At 44.4% G+C, this 17516-nt stretch overlaps 1 protein-coding gene across 1 annotated transcript in view; it reads right to left on the reverse strand.

Moving 5' to 3' along the window:
- The window catches only part of LOC128722599 (hormone receptor 4), a 151884-nt gene that overhangs the window by 43072 nt on the left and 91296 nt on the right, over positions 1 to 17516 (reverse strand). Inside the window, exons 2-3 of the mRNA XM_053816273.1 lie at positions 6161 to 6469; positions 5546 to 5905 (exon numbers count right to left, since the gene is read on the reverse strand). Of these exons, the coding sequence (XP_053672248.1) occupies positions 5546 to 5905; positions 6161 to 6466 (666 nt within the window). The 5' untranslated portion in view covers positions 6467 to 6469. The remainder of the gene's footprint in view (positions 1 to 5545; positions 5906 to 6160; positions 6470 to 17516) is intronic.

The raw sequence follows: 17516 nt of genomic DNA on the forward strand, positions 1-17516 counted from the left end.
CGGCCACCGCCAGCATCGTACGTACGCCGAGTGGGCCGACTACTTGAGCCGGTGAATAAATGAAGGACAACCACCATCATCTATCTCGGTAGCGGAAGAGCAAACCTTCGAGAAGGAGCGGAAGTGAACATTAAATTGCTTTCCCAACCACTAACGCGCGCATAACGGTCCACAAACGCCGGGGTAGGGAAAGGCTATTAGCATCACAATCGAAACCAAGTTCCGGGTGCTTTTTCCCGGAGTAATTGTGTCAGGAGCGCTGACAGGATCACATCCTATTGCGCGCAGGTGAAAAAAGAAGATTTACTCGGTGAAAGAGATAGGTCGGAGGGTCTAATAATAATTCACGAAACGTGTGACAGGTCGTGCGAATCAAGAGAAAAGCAATGCGTTACGGAAGAGTGCACCGCAATGGGGCCATTTCATTGCCGTTGGGGCGGAAGTGGTGTTTAGGATTTTAAAAGCGTTACAAAAATAATGATCCCGCTCAACGAACAGAGACGAGCGATGATAATAAATGGATATTTAAAAAAAAACTCTTCCAACGTCAATGATTCCATTTAAGCGTTGATATCCTTACAACAAGAGGAAGGGTGTAAACGGTTGGTGACAGAAATGCTTGCCTATCATGAATCTGATTATAAAATCTTTTATCGCAGACGGTGTGTGTCGTAACGAGCTAACATCAGCACATTTCTTAACTGAGGTTCACTCAACTATGCTGGATTAAAATTGAGTGTAATAAGCAATCGGAAGCAAGTAATCCTGGAGAAGCGAAACGAAAATGACAAAGCACTCTAGGTGGTAGTCCAAGAGCGTTTGCTGATCATATTCATTTCCTCGTATCCATATCCACTTGGATCAACGTTGTCCTCTGACAGGACCGTATCATCGGTCAGCAAAGCAGATGATGCTGCCCTGCGACTCTAAACGATACCCTGCGGAGAACGAATTGCACATTGCGACAAAATCGACGCGATTGACGACCATAATCCCAACACACTACGAGAGCGAGTGAGACATGGGTGGAATCGCTGGGTAGTGTAAGAATTTGTCAACATGAACAGAGAAATATATTGAGCAAAAACCGTTCACCAGAGCAGGAGGGGTGGGAGGGGGGTGGGTGGTGGCTTCGCAGCAACGACAGAAAACATCAATAAAAGAGTGTGTATGTCCATCGTTTTTGTCATTCTTGTCGTATGACGTGTCTTTCACCTCTTTTTTCTTTTAACATAACCCAATCATCTGTGCCTTTTGTGGTTGCCATTCTTAACCCACAAGGTACCTCGCCGTCAGATATCTGACAGCCGTGTTTATCGGTAGATTTACCAAAGCTTATCACAGCGAATAAAGATGTAAAATGGATTTTCCGAGATTTTACAACATCCTAGGAAAGAATATATTATGTGGTGGGAATATAGAAGAAAAAAGTTTACTCAATGCACAGTCATCATCTGAAACACATCGAGAAAGAAAAGTTGTTTTTCTCCCTCGTTCTACTTCGTCATCTTCTCTGACAGTATGCCAAGCAGTGGCATCATACTATGACACAGCGCTCATTAAAAATATCATCGTCATAATGCTTGCTTTCCTGCAAGTACTTCTTAGTATCGCATTCAGTTGCTTCCAACCGTTGCAAAAACAACCACTTACATTCACATGGGAACGTACGAAAGATAAGAAATACTTTTATATGTGAGTGTTTTGTACCTAATGCCATGTTTTACATGACAACAGTAGCATGAAAAGTCGCCTTTTGTTGTGCAATGACCTATATAAAATTCGTAACATTTCCAGCTGTGCCGTATTTGGTCTCTATTGTGTTGCGCATTCTATTTTGGTACTGTTTAATATAATAAGGATGAATTTTATGGGGTTTACGTTGAGCGCATATGTTGCCTTCTCAGAAAAATACTAAACAATAAATAAAACAATATCTGCTTTTTCACATACAGAAATCAAATTCAAATAGTCTCATTTCCATAACATTGAGAAACGAAACGTTTTGTTATCATTTGGAATGCTTTATCAATGCGTGTGAAACATTTGTTCCAATACGTGTCGCTAGTAAATCAACTGTCTATAGCATCTTTTTCTGATTTGTTTCATGCTAGACAATATATTATTATTGAAGAATGTTAAGGCTTTATTTTGATTCTCTATTTGAAAAGAAATCATATGCATTAATGCACAACCGAACCCCTATCAAACCGTAGAGCTTTAACGTCGGCGTTTTAGCTCGAACTTTCTCGACAATTATACATTTGAAGACTCGAATCAGGACGCATTAACATCGAGCGTTATTATGATCCAGAAGAATTAATGGTATCTCATTCATCTGCTTTCCCTGTTTTGCAGCATCCATCAAGTTTTCTTAGACCCTATAAACGCCAGCTCATACCCTTCAAAGCTGTGTCGTTGGTCCATCACAATGGAGACGCCTGGTCATTAATAATTGTGGTGCTATTGTATGACGCTATACAGAAAAGCTTCCTCGTTTGGACACGTCGAAGTGAGAATCGATGCCGTTAGATGAAGCAAACTCCTATAAAACAGCTCCCATTCCGATCATAGCAGTATGGGTGGTTCTGGACGGATGTTCGTTCGCTGTTTTGTTGCTCGTCGGATATCAGAGATGAAAAACGACCAGATTTCCCTCTTCGTAGTGCAGCTTTGGGTGTTGTTGCAAGCTCAGGCATTATGGAATGGTGATTTTGCCGGTTTGTCGTAATTGGAAACAGGAAACGCTGTTTTTTATCATGTTGACCTAGATTTTCGCAACGTTAAAACAAATGTATTTTTTAAGAAATTTACTCTTCTCATTTTGCCTCACATAGAAAAAATGTAAAATCATTCAATGTTTCAGCGTGCAACTAACTGGTCAAATTCCATTTTTATAACACATCACTGTAAAAAAGCTTACAATAAACCCTAACAAAAATATTGTGCATTCATTGGAAGTGCATGATATTGAATTGATTTTAGTTATTTGCCAAAGAGTAGCGCAATGGCCAAAGTAGTCAAACCAGCAGCGCCGGAAGAACATGACAAAATCATTCACCCTAATTACTAGCGACAAGGCGCCTCCATCAAATAGAAATATCCGGCACAACGCCGGTAGGAAAAACAGTAATAAAAAACGCATTTCCACTTAACAAGCAAATGCTGACGGAAAATGGCATGAGAGGGGGTGGGGATTTTCTAGCCGGGTTGATGAAAATCACGAAAAGTGGAAATCCATCAACGAGGGGCCATCACTTGGCGTCCCGCGATCATTGCCGGCTGTACCACGTTCTGTCGCCTTCCGTTGAGGCGAGCCGGCGAGTTTAGCTAATTGGCCGAGTGATAGATTTTTACACTGAAATGCACCCACACGGAGTCGGGCAAATGGCAACGGAAAGTCATTTCAGCATTTCCACTTCTCGGTACGACCCGCCGGTCCCACGAAAGCGAAGTCCGCGTTAATAAATTCAATCTCCGAACCCGGAGTATGCTGCAATTCCCTTATGACATGATGGCGAATAAATTAGCGAAATGTAAAAGTATCATTCTGGGATGGCGTGAGTACGCTCGCCCGACTTCGTGGTCCCTGCGGGAATCGCGCAGAAACACTCAGTGAAATAACACATTCTCGCTTATGCGAAACGACCGAAAAAGATCCTGGTTTGGCAGTAGGCCAGCACACGAATGGTGCTTCGCAGCGATGGAATTCGTGTTTTGCTCGCCACATTCCCGTCCAACGAGTTGTCCCGGTTTCCAGGCGCCAACTGAGATTATTCACTAGGGGATCGGCGGATCTGGCGGAAATTTGGCAAGTAATTTTTTGCATGACGATTCGCATCGCAAAGGGTAATGATGTCACCACCATCGGGAACGAAAGCATGTTTTCCCCTCGTGTCTGTTTACCTTAAGACATATGTTGTCTTTCCGTTTGTGACAGCTAGTTTGGAGTTTGCAGTTTCCCGCTGGGCAAAAAATATATAAACGGATGACGTTGAGCTAGGGAAATCGTCTTATTGCAAAAACGTCGTAAAAATAAATATTTCGAACAATTTTTCCTACCTCGAGTTAAAACACAGCTATGTAAAGTGATCTTAGCATGTGCGTGTGAAGACATGGAACACATGAAAGAAGACAAAATAGCAAGCAATACAGTCCTTTCCACAACAAGATGGAAAAGTATTCTCGGTCAGATTTACCAATTTCTACTTCGCAGAAGTTCCCTGTTTGTGATTGAGTTCACGGTTGTATTCCACCCAGCGGCCATGAACGATCTGGGAAAATGCTGGAAATTGATGGGGGAAAGGATGTTTAATTTTCCGGTAGGTGAAAGTCTATAAAAAGCTCCAGCTGAGCTGTGTTCGCATGCCCACAAATGCCCTACCCGTACCAACGGTTGTTAATACGGAGACTATTGATTATCCTTTTCAGTGGACGGGACTACCCAAGTAGCTGGAAGTCGTTGGAGCGGGCTTCCGGAATACCAGCAGAATCCCGACCCAGAAAGGACGAACAATGATTGGCCAATATTGTGGCGATCTCCAACAGCTTTTGGTTCCCATCAAACACGCTGATAAAGGTCCTGCTTTAAATGAAGCTATCTTGTGACATACTAAGATATCCTTTTTCCTTTTCACGAAAGATGCAGATGCTAGCAGGCACCTTCTTGCTAGGGATGTTGTTAATGGATTGCCATTACGTTTCTCCGATGCGACAGATTCGTGCCATATGGCTCGTATCCCAGCCGCTCGTTTTCGATGAGGGTATTGTATCATTATTTTGCTTACAAGCAACCAGGCGATGAAGATGTCAAGCATAAATTGAGCTGAATAATGAATGTGCAGATTTAAATCCTTGTTGCAAAAAAATTCAGCGTAAAATTTCTAATGTTGCTCTTTAAACAATTTTGCTGCGAGAAGAAGCAAATCCTCGAAAAACTGTTTTTTACACATTTATTTATTTATAGTCCTTATGATAGCACAGCAGAACGGCAGACAATTTGCAACGCTCGAGGGATTCACTGGGCGCACACTATATGTGTGGAGCAGAGTTTTTTAAGCTCGTAGACGTTTGACGAACGATCTCGTTTCCAGGGAGGGACCTCGCTCGGATGGTTGCTATTTGTTTGGTTGATGAATGCTCGTTCATTAGGACGGGCAAGCAATCCCACACAGAGAAGCTGTATCTTTGATAGCGTTATTTTTTTTAACTGCCAGAACAAAAGACAACCTACACCTTTCATCCACGTATCGGCATTCTCGTTTGTCTGTATTTTCGAGCAAAAAAGAAACACGTCTATTAAAAAAAAAACTAAAAGCGTTTTACCAGACATTTCGACTCTTATACGAATCACTCTGTCTGCTGTTTTTCGGTTGTTCATAGTTTTTATCAGTCGTAGTATCCCGAGGGTATTTGTTTTTCATTTATTCAAAGGAATGTATTTAAAGAACACTAAATTGACGGTTGGAGCAGTAAATTCAGTGGTCGTGCATTTTTCCACTGGTACGAGCGTTATATAATGGGTTATGCTTTACGCAGAACTTACCATGCTAACAGTCTGTTGATCAATCCCGTTCGAAAGTGCAACGGCACCGTTGGCGGCAGCTCCGAGTGGACTACCGTTGACGCCGGCAGCGCCACCATTGCTGGCGCCGTTCAGTGTCCCTGCCGGTGCTCCTCCGTTACCGCCGGGAACAGCGGTGGAGACGCCTGGTGAGCCACCGTTGGCGGTTAGCGCGGCAGCGGCTGCAGCTGCGGCAGCGGCCATTCCTGCGGCGGCTCCGACACTATTACCGGCCCCGGCCCCACTCACCATGGTCGACGGGAGGGACAGTGGCAGTGACACCGCTATTGACGTTGCTGGCGGGGCACCCAACACTGACGATGGGCTGAATTGACTCACAGGCTGTGGAAAGGGAAGCGCAAAAAAGATGCAATATGTAACCACAATGAAACTAGGAAGCAGTTTGCATCCATGAATTGAAAAACAAAAAATATCGAAACATACGTAACAAGAAAAAAAACTCACGGAAGTCGACATGTTTTTATTGACAAATGGCGACGATGCATCTTAATTACACTAATAAGTGCTTGCAACTGTTACCGTGCTCGGTTCCAGAGGTAGATTGAGTGGGTGCTTGAAATTGCATTTGGTACTTACATTCCGCAACGATTGCGTCGAGGCGGCGGCATTAATCTGAGCTGCGGCGGCTGCGGCAGCAGCTACGGCTGCGTTATGCTGCGTGAGATGCTCCTGCTGCTGCTTGAGCGTGCTGAGCGAATGCTGATCCAATGCCACCCCACCGCCTCCACCTCCTCCTCCGCCGCCACCACCAGCACTACCTCCTCCGCCGGCACCCGTCGCCCCTTTGACAACCTGCACCGACAGGCTGTCTGTGCTAACGGTTTGTGCTGCGCCCGGCGGGAAACCGGGTGTGCCCGGAAACGGTCCCATCCCCTGGACCATCTGCTGTAAAATGGTAAAAAGAGACAGAGAAGAGACAGAAAAAAAAATACAAATTAAAATTCATTTTCTACTAGCTTCGTTTCCAACAAGAACACTAGCGTGCGGCTGGTACGCCGTAGCTACAGAACAGAATCTCATTAGTCTTTCGATATGGTGAATGGCAATGTAGGCGGCAATAGCCGAATAGCATGTGAAACACAGTTTTGCATAACATTTTCATAGTAAAGCTCATCGCAGTGCTAAGGTAGCGTCGGTGTGTATTGATCCCACCAGTGCCAAGGGCTCTCGTCGTAGATCAAGCGCGTGGCAAAAGACTACACAAATGCAAAGCAGTTGGTTCGCTTGTGCTTATAGTAAGGGTATAAATGGACCCTCCGTGCGTAGCGTAACGTAAGCCTACTGGCAGCGAAATGAAACCCAGCCCTTGTACCAAGAATTTGGGAGTCCGATCTGCTGAAAACAGCATGTTCGTCCGAACCCAAAGCGGTACCAATGTTCAACTACCTACGTATCACATTCGTGCGACAGTTCACTACACCATACTGCTCGTTCCATGAGCGTGCTCTGATGACAACATCGAGTAGACGTTTGATAAGAGCTTTGACCTGAAATACCCCAAAAATCTCGAATGAAGAACTTGTGATTCAAAAACCGGCGTAGCGTTGTTATGCAAACACTACGCTGTGCTAACCAAAGTGCTGCAATTGATCGAACGAATCTAGCAAATGTGAGACGGGCTGTTAAAGAGGCAACCGCTTGTTTGTTTGGTTTGCATTTAATGTTGCCCCTAAATCGGAGTGCTCATAAAATACGCATGAGCATGAGTAGAGGGCGTGCGGAACCTAGATGACCAATTTCGGACGCCCTGGCCGGTGCGCAGCAGAGTTTCCAGCAAATACTTTCAACCCGAGGCATGGTTTGCAACCTTTCACACTTGTAGCATTTGCACTCGACAAAATGCGAAGCGCCGGTCGTCCTACTGCTTGCGGATTGCTCGTTCTTATTTTTCTACGATCTTTTACCATGCGCTGCCGGTAAGATGGGGCATACTGGAACAATTCAGCTTCCGCTGCGTGCGGTATCTATGCATATCCGGTGGGGTCGAGGCCACTGATAAAAAGATAGATTTACTGTTGATTGTGGGCCGAGATCGCTTTCAAAAGAAGGAACACAATCGGTACCACAAAGGAGCGAAAGCACCGGAAGTACGGCGTCCGGAGGTGAGTGCAGAGAAATAATAGTCGAATTGTGGTGAGATCATGGCTGGTCAGGCGGAGCTATGTTTCAAACAACCACAATCGCTTTTGCAACCGTCCCATGCTATACCGTGTGTCCTACCGTGGACCTCCCATTTTGCGATGCTGGCCGGTTACGGTGCAGTAGGTTTTATGTGCGCTTGTGAGTGTTTCCGGAAGTTTCATGGCGTACAATGTTTGGGAATGCCATGGAACGCTTAACACCGGTCGGGTCACCATGCAATAGAGTAGCTGCTGAATCGGATACAGTGTAGAGGAGCAAACTTTTGGCCACCTTTTATTTTCTTAACTATCGTCCTGTTCGGCTATCGGTCTCGGTCGTTAGCTTGAGCAACGAAGTTTACCGGAACAATGTGTAATAGATGAAAAAAAGGATACAGACGTAGTATGATCTAACTTGTTACATAAACATGAGCATCGAATCGAATCATTTTACATAAATGCCCTAAACATGAATAAAGTTCGGGCAAGAAACGGTGTGCCATTTTTTATTAATGCTCATTAATGCTACAAACACGCAATCGTTTGATAATCTCTTTTAGATTGCTAAGCCTATTGAGATATTAAGCACAATGAAAAATCCTTTCTCCAACCAAACAATCTGGACGTAAGGCACACGAGTGAAAAGTGCGCAATACTTTCGCTTCATAAACTCGACCTTGTAATCCTCCAGAAAGCGTAAAATCCCCGATCAAAGAGTAAACCAACCAGAATGGTATCTTTACGGTACCCTTGTCTCACTCCCATCGCATGCTCGTGCACGGTGTCCTTAATCACTCTCCCGAAACCGTTGCCGTTTATAGTTGAGCAAATGAAGAGGCGTAAACGGTGGTTTTTTCCATCCCCAGTCCCGGGTAGGACTGGTATTCAACTAAAAACAAATCCTGTCACTTTGCTGTTCGTACTGGCACTGTTCGTCCCTAAGCCACTGAAGACAGTTTTAATCTCTTTGCCCAGCTTGTTCTCCTTCGATACACTGCCTGAGTGGGAAACCCGTTTCCGTTTGCATCGTTTCTGAAACGAACCATTCTCCCGTTTGGTCCCCGTTTCAGTGGTGACGATGCTGCTGCGTCCAGCAAAAGTCCCCGAGAACGCCCCGCAAAAATTACTTCGTTCATCGCTTTTAGCCACGAGTTCATTTAGTTCTTCATCAGCTCAACGCATCGGACGTGTAACGGGTTAGAGGCGACAGTTTAATGTTTGTAAACCGTTCTGCACGACGAGGTACGGGATGCCGGAAGCCCGATCAGGCGGTCGGGATGCCGAGAGAATGGGTGATTACGGAAAATAGGAAATTAGTTCATTAGTGCATCTGGACCACTGGTGAAGCTCAAAAGGAAAGGTAAGAAATGGAGGCAATAAAACTAACCAAACCCCGTAGCCAAACTGTTCAATAAGTTGTTAGTCGGCTTCGCGGAACGGGAAGAAAGGAGTTTATTGGCAATCGGAAGGAATTTATTCTATCGTTGTTGGGAAACCGTTTCAGAGTTGTGCGAGATAGTGCGAGGGGCTACTGCCAAAGGGTTGGCAACATTTGTGACGATAATCATTTTCCGAGTTTTCCGTCGTAAGTTCTCTCTTGAAAGAGCCTGTGGTGGAAATGTTACAAGTTGCATTAAAAATACCTAAATGTAAAATGGAACTTATTATCTTTAATCGAAGGGAGTTCACAGAAAATTTGAAATTACAATAGTGATTCTCTTCCAGTAATTCAGTTCGATATGTGAATAGAACTAGTTCTGCTTGCCTATCAGTTGAAGTGCTTCCGGCATCTTAACTCATCAAGAGCAGACGGTAATGGGCCAGAAGTAATTAATTGTGTTACATGGCGTCACAACCACAACCCTGTTAGTATCATGTAGTTGAATGGCAAGAACAATATAGATTCAGACGGATGAGTAAGGAATAGCGCAACGTGTGTGATTCTCGGTACAACTTCCGAGAGCAATTAAATCGACGTTGGGTAGTTTGGGAAGTGAGCCAGAAAGCATGTGTGGAATCGTACTTAATCCGTTTTGTAATGGCACCGTAACACCATAGGAAGCGGTATATTCTATCCGAATGTGCCAGGAAGTTTTCCATCCGCACATTCGAAGAGCATTAGTATCAATCGTCTAACCAAGGCACAGCATTAGCGTCACAAACAGTAGAAATTATTGCTACCGGTGATGACCAAGCTTAAACTATGCCACCAACTGCTACCACTCCGATGTGCTGAAGCGGAAGCGTACGCTACGCATAATGTTGGAAAATTCGCATTTGCCTTTCCTCTATCCATCAGTAATGTCGCTTTGTCGTATCGCTGATAAGGATTCCACCGATATTCAATCGGTTCGAACATTTCCGTGTCCTGGGTAGCGTTTTATCTCAAACTATGCGTGTACAATCGTTCTCGGTAAAAACCGAGAGAAATATAGATAGGATTCTCGTAGCTCGGATGCATTCAAGCACGCTTGATGCTACGGTATGTGCATGCGATAAACAACTTTGAAATGAGATCCAGACATAAATAATGCAATATTCTGCACATCATACGTCTCACAGCTCCCTGGAAACGACCCAGTTGCAGTTTGTCCGGTGGACCGAGCAATGAAACGACAGGTAAATTGTTGAGTGAAGCATCAATGGTCATGGGAACGTAGTTATAAAAGAAAATCTAGCAAACATCGGATCCCTTAGCTATCGCAACGGCTCGTTCTGGATGGCGCAATGCAAAAGAGCGCATACCAGCGCTACGAATTGACCCACGGCAGCGGGAATTGGAATGGGTGTAGATAATACAAGCCCTCCTAAAGCTCGGTGCACTTATGTTGATGATCAAAACGCTCGGCGTGCTTTCACATTTACGAGCTGACCCAGCCAGGACCAAAGTCAACGATCTGCGTTTGCGTATGATGATAAATTTGCCAAATTTCAAACCCACTGCAGCATCCGGAGAATGCGCCCTTTCAAAGCGCTCCACGATGTGTTTGTACCTTTTAATGTGAAGGAATCCGCGGAATGTTTCCCAAACGACCCTGCGGTCCTGGGCGATTCCTGCTGTTTGGAAATCGACAACACCGGACGATGTAGTAACGATGAGAAAAACTAGCCCTTTCCGGATGGTTCGAGTGCAAAGAAGCTTGGACAAGGATGCGGCACTCCTCGCCCTCGGGCGTTAAACCTGATGAATGACACAACGGACGCGGGTATCATTCGGTTCCATCGTATTTGCGTATGGTTTGGTTGTCGTTGAAAGAGGAAAACATGTCCGATGTGAGGCAGCTGTGTTTAGGTGACATGTTGACACCGACAGCACACACATGCGATGGAAATATTTCTAGGTTATGTGCCGTGGCCAGAAACGTTGACCTATTCGTGCATTGAAAAGCGGTCATCACCTCCTCCGCGGTGAATGGAAACCGGAATGAGGAGGATTACGATGACACCGAAGATCATTTACGAACAACACGATATCTGGAGGAAGCGCTGCAGGCAGGAAACGCCCGCATACTAGCGAACGAACGAACGAACGAACGAACGAATTTTCAACAGTTTTCATCATCGGCGACATCGATTCGAGACCATCCATGTTATGCTGGCGTAATAAACGCGCCGCACTGGGAGGAAGCCCGAAGCCAGAAGCCAGAAGCAAGGTGTTCGACGTCACACCTCTCAAGCTTCCTCGAGCTGTTCCTTTCTCCCAGGGTATGAAAAACAAACGCACAAACACAACAGCACGGGCGCTAGGGAGTGTTTGATTAATTGATGTTTCGCACAAGTTTAGATGACGTCTCCACACAGCTCCTTCTTCGCTCTGGCGAGTTTCTGGAGCACGGTAAAACATTGCGCCCCACTTCAGCGAAAAACGAACCAAGCAACAAGGTGGCGTATTCTTGCGTCATCACGATCCGGGAACCGGGAACAGTTTGTGCCCACCGGAACGCGTGATTAGCAAACACGACTCGATGATGGAGGACCAAACCCGCACAAACCAGAGACGCATATCGCAACGGTCGCTTACTTGAACGCCGGATTGGAAACATTGGCAACGAAATGCCAGCATGAATAGTTTCGCCCAGTGCCGTCGGGAGGAAATGAAACATAACGTTTCATCTCCGATAAAACTCAGCCTGCCGGCAAACGACAAAGTCAGCCTGCCAGAAACTCGAAGCACAAAGCTGAGGAAAGAAGAAAAAAAAAACATCAACCCTTCTGCCTTCAAGCGGTCGGTATGCAAAACCCAAGGTCACCCTGACGCCTTGCCTAAGGCACACTCCTCGGTGGCAAAGAGTAAAACAATAAATTAGCAGCCAACTTGCACGGGCAACTTTTCCGCGTGAGTTCTTCCGGTAGGGGCAATCCTGGGGACAAGTCAACAAAATTTTAAACACAAACTTTTGCTGGCAACGTGGCGAAAAGATTGATCGCAGCTCGTCGGCCGGAAATTCGCAACCAACCGCACCGGATGAAGCCGACTGAAGTTGCCGTGCCTTCGATGTCAAAAGTTTTCGACCGAAAGTTGCTCCAGAACAAGCGGCACCATTCGCTCCGTTCGGAACCGATGCGCGTATGTATTTTTAATCCTAAGCACTGTGTTTCTACTCGAGCAGGTTTCTGTTCCCTTTCCGGTTCGGCACGGTGAACGAGGAAATCGGCAAATCCAACGCAGCAGTGCGTTTTCATCTGGCACTATTAATCACGATTTGAGTCGCTCTCGGGAAAATGCTCGAAACTTTCGCGGCCTGTAATTGATGTATGAAGCTGTGATTAATAACCGAAGGGTGGCTAAGCAAACGAGCCCTTCTCGGAAATCTGCGAGCGAGCAACCGGTACAAACCTACGCAGAGCAAAATTAAAAAATGAAACAATATTGATTATGAATTCGGTTTCGCCGTTGTTTACATTTAAAAAATCCTATATTCGTAGGGAAATTTGAGATAGCTTGAATCGCTCTTGTGCGTTTTTGAACATTTTCCATTATATTTTTTCCAATCATAATTCAATCGTCTTCCGTTCTTCATAATTGGTAACCGATCTTTTGTTCCGAAAAAATCTCCTATTGAAATAGATCCTATGAAAACCGCTCTTCAGTTTTTGCCAGACCGACTGAAAATCAGAAACCTGTTCCTCATTTGCGACGGAAGCCCGCAAATTGACGTCCTTCAACGTTGTGCATGTATTTTGGATGTCATGAGATGAGATTTGGTGCTCTGCTAATAATCAAGGTGCGTGCCAGGTGAACCGCAAATGATTACCTTGTCTTGTTTTGTTTACCTTTTCTGCTTAACGAACGGATGCACGGAGAGTAAGCCTGAGCACCGCGAGACGCCAAGCAGACGAAGCTGTTTGACATGTTTGGCGATAATCCTCTATTCATGTAGCAGATTAAACGGAAAATGGGTTTCCACCGTGAAAAGGAAGCCAGATGAACGTAACCTTCTCGTTATGAGGTCATTCGTTTAGTTGGTTTCGGCAAAAAATGATGCTTGGCACCATCGATCGCTTTTTGACATTTTCATTACATTTCTTTTCCAGACATTATTATTACTTTTTATTTCGGCAAGTTGAACGATAACTTAGGAGCTAGTCAATAGACTACTGACCCCTTTACTTCCTTTTTCTTATGCCAAATCCCTTATATAGCTTTTTTTGGCTCTTATTTAGTTTATGAAGGTAATCGTATACAAATGATTATATTACCATTAATGATTACGTTAACATTGCTCATCATTTGAGGAAAGTAATTAAAGGCATATTTTTTTTGTTTTAAAAATCTTAAATTAAGCTATTAAAGTATTTGCGGAACATGAACAAAATCCGTACAAATTAGCGACATACCGCTGTGTAGAAAAACATTGCTTCTCTTTCCAATCGAATGAATCGGTCATGCGATTCTGATAACAATCCGACCTAATTTCGACCCAAATTCAACTCTTAACTCAATCGTTTGATGATTTTCCTTTTGATTAAAATGGCACTTAAGGGTCGGTTCGCTAGACCTCGAGAAAGGCACAGGCGTTCCATTTGGATATGGAAGCCAAATGGAGCCAACTACGGCCGCTGCAAACTGAGTTTGATTAAATCCTCGTCTATCCTCCGTTCGGGCAACTGTTTCCTTTTTCCACTGGGCCGTTCGTCGTAATTCCTTCAATCGGATTACGGAGCTATGCCGCAAACAAGCGCACGATGCACAGGGGATTTAAGCCGTGCGCAGGAAGTTTTCTCCATCGAACCAGCGCTGCTTGGATGCAGCCGAGCGAATAGAGGTTCTCGTTTTTCTCCTCGAAGTAAATGGATGGGGGAATTTCGTGAGTGATTCCATCCGGAGGCCATTTCAAAAAGCAAGAGGTAAGAGCATTGGCTCGGAAAATTCACCATACTGCGCTTGGCCGCCATTCCTTGACCGTCCATCACGTCGAATTCAAAATGCCTTCCGAAGCAAAGCGGGGATCTCGCGTGAAAGGAGAGAACAGCTGGTAAGTGGCACGTAATTTATTGTTTCTCAAATGGAACGTGGTGTGCCAATACGATTGACTGGATGGGGGTCACTGACGGTGTTGGATGATTGTTGTTCTTTTCCAACCCATGTCGGGCATTTTGTACCCCTTTTACACATTTAACTTTTCTCGATTGATTCATCTCCAACCTCAAGAAAAGTGTTTTGCTATATACGAGTTTTAAATAAATAAAAACGTAATAAAATGTATTGCTTTTGGAAGCTAGAAGCAATCACTTTTACAATTGGATATATATCCATGCTTCAAACATTCAAGGGTCCACTACGAGCCATGTTGAACGATGAAATGGAACTTTAGTGTGTATACTCGGCGTTAGTTCAGGCGATAGTTCGGCTTCGTCCGGCTCAGCGTATTGCTTGCTGTCGTGCTGTCATTTTCAGATTAATTGAAATAGATTCAGCTGGGTGGGTTGTAAATCAAACAAAACCCAAACAAACGCTCACGTCCACAACCTACGCACACAACGCAGAAGCAGTTCTCGGTAAGCTACCAAGCACAGAGAGCATCCGGAGTGTCCTTTGTTGATGGTATGCCGTTCATATGTATATTTTACTAGTTCTGGCCGCAAAGAAGCAATTCAATTTGAGACCTGTTCTTCTCCAATATCATAAAACTGATGCCGTGCAACAAAAAAAAATCTTATCTAACGAGTACGAGGCCACTGTGTCGGTTTCGTATTGTTTAGAGCCCGGCAAAACGAAATTGTGACGTAATATCAAACAAAAGAGCACAGCATGGGAAAAGCTTAGTTATTACAGTTTCGCGGGGATGATGGCTTATTTCAGGGGATTTACATTTTATGCCCGGAACGTGCTGTAGAATGCGAAATACGGATTGCTTGAGCATACACATTACTCAAGCGAAAAAACATATCAACTGCGTCTTCAAAATGATGAGTGACCCTGGTACACCTGTGTGATGGACATACCGGACCACAGATAACAAATGTGTGTGTACACATCGGAAAGAATTTATTTGATTTTAGCTGTATCATCAGATCCGTAGCATTGCTAGGAAGATTTATTGCTTGACAACAACCATGCGAGATATGTTGTGATGGCTTAAAAACCCGAAAACCCCGTTGGATGCAAGAAAATTCATTTAAATCATGATTACCTTTCAACAATACCGTGCACTTGAGGTCATGTTGCGAATAATATTGTAATATTTCAACTGACAAACATGCTTAATTTTTAAATCAGTACCACTTTAGCATGAAATAAAAAAAACCCTTCGAAACACAAAAGACACACTAAGATATACTAAGACGTCATTCTAGTCTGAAAATTGAATTGAAAATACAAAAGAAAACACTGCCGGAAGACGACATCTGGTGCATCAATTAATCTTAATTACTGCCGTCATTTCTTATTTCTGTACGGTTTGCCGTTTCCTAGCAGTTTGAGACTCGAACTGTAATTTTTTCAACACAAAGCAACAAAGATTAATCAAATACGGGAATCTGGCAAGAGAACTCGTGATGCACAGTTACTTGCATGCTCCAAAGATTTTCCACGATGCGCTGTCAAAATAAGATCTGGACAAAACGTTCCGGCTAAAACAGAAAGGAACAACTGTCCGCAACGCTCATCTGGCATGCAATAACTCAAAATCGATTTAGATTTACAGTGACAAACGTCTGGGTGACGGTTTTGGCAGCGTTGAGTATAAGCAAAATACAGTCACGCTGTCTAAAAAGGAACGAGACCATCGATTTTTCGATGCTTTTTTTTATTACCAGACCGCCAGACTCGCATTTAAGCCAGCCTAGCAAGAAACGAGGCAACTGGCGGACGTGTGAACATTTTTCACTATTCAAGGGCCATGATTTCCTTTAAATACGAACGTGTCGCGTCTTGGGAACGGACGCGCGTGATACATATTTGAAAAGGCCGCAGTGGTTGGAAGCCTACTGACGAAGAGAAACGATCGACCTCCATCGGATGACGCAGAAAATTCGTAATGCAACGCGACAGTTAACGACCCATTTGATGGTAGCAAATTTGGCACCAGACGCGAGGATTCAAGACGATTGATGACGAGCCGAGTAGCGAACAAGGAGAGGAATCAACAAAACGGTTAGAAATAGTCCCGAAAGAGCGAGAGAGAGAGAGAGAGAGAATTATACGATAATAGAGGCAGGTCGGACGCATAGTTAAGCTAGAAACTTTCAGAACAGCGAAATGAAACGTAATGAATGTTGGGGTGTTATGTAACTTCTCTCACCACCTTCGCCAAGAATTCATCTACAATTACGTCTCCAGAATAATGTCGCTCATTATCAAAAGACAAAGCATTGACATTTATTGTAACTAGAGTGTTTGTCACAGTTCTATCGCTAATTAAAGCGTATTAATAAGATGCGGTACCGTTAAGTGACAAATTACTGAACGGCGTGGTCACCCCAGGCGCAGATGGTGCGTCTTTGGATTTGAGCTTTGTCTACACCACTGCGTGATTGATATGCTAGTGCACATGTAATTAATCGTTTTGAAAGGGTGATGAACACCCCCCGTGATGCGGTTTAACACCTTGCCCGTGGGTAGCAAAAAGTACGTTCATCAAACGCAAATAGCGCGTAAATCAGTCACACACAATCTAGGTGAACGACGCATTTTTCGCCGACACCGAAGCATTATTTCTGCGCGACGTCGAGATTACACGACGGCTCTGTGCTCGTTGAAGGGCACTGTTAGACGGCTGGCGTGCATAGTGGAGCATCACGATCGTATCGCTTTATGCTGGCGTGTGAGCGTTACGCGCGATGCCAAAGCCATCTTCAGGTAAACGGGGCCATGTGAAGCAAGTGAAAGCGTTAGCATACATTTCTACCGAGCGTCCCATGTTCGTTAAAAAAAACCCTCCTGGCGAACACGAGCAGTCATCAGCAAACGCGCGAGTGTGGATGAGCTGACGTGTGCTGTGAAGTTAAAAATAAACCAAATGGAATCCATCCACGAACGGTTGCTATTGACAGGATGGTATACCGATTTTTTAGATGGGTTTCGTTGGATGAACATTTCGCGGTCAAATACGCTAATCATACAACATCTGCTGTGGTCCCTACCTGCAGCATCTGCTAAGGATTTCAATATTCCTCCATAAAACTAAATGTCAGAGACCAGAAAGAAACAGTGGGCACGTGTTACAAATTATTAACATTTCCATTTGGTACTACATCATTTTGAAGAGGGTCATTCCGTGCCGTGATGGCGACAACGAGCACCGCAGGTAACGCCGAATGTGTTACATATCAAAAACGGCTCGTATATATATTAGACCGTTGGGTTTTAT

This window comes from Anopheles nili, chromosome 3, assembly GCF_943737925.1.
Source record: "Anopheles nili chromosome 3, idAnoNiliSN_F5_01, whole genome shotgun sequence".
In the NCBI taxonomy this organism is placed as follows: Eukaryota; Metazoa; Arthropoda; class Insecta; order Diptera; family Culicidae; genus Anopheles; species Anopheles nili.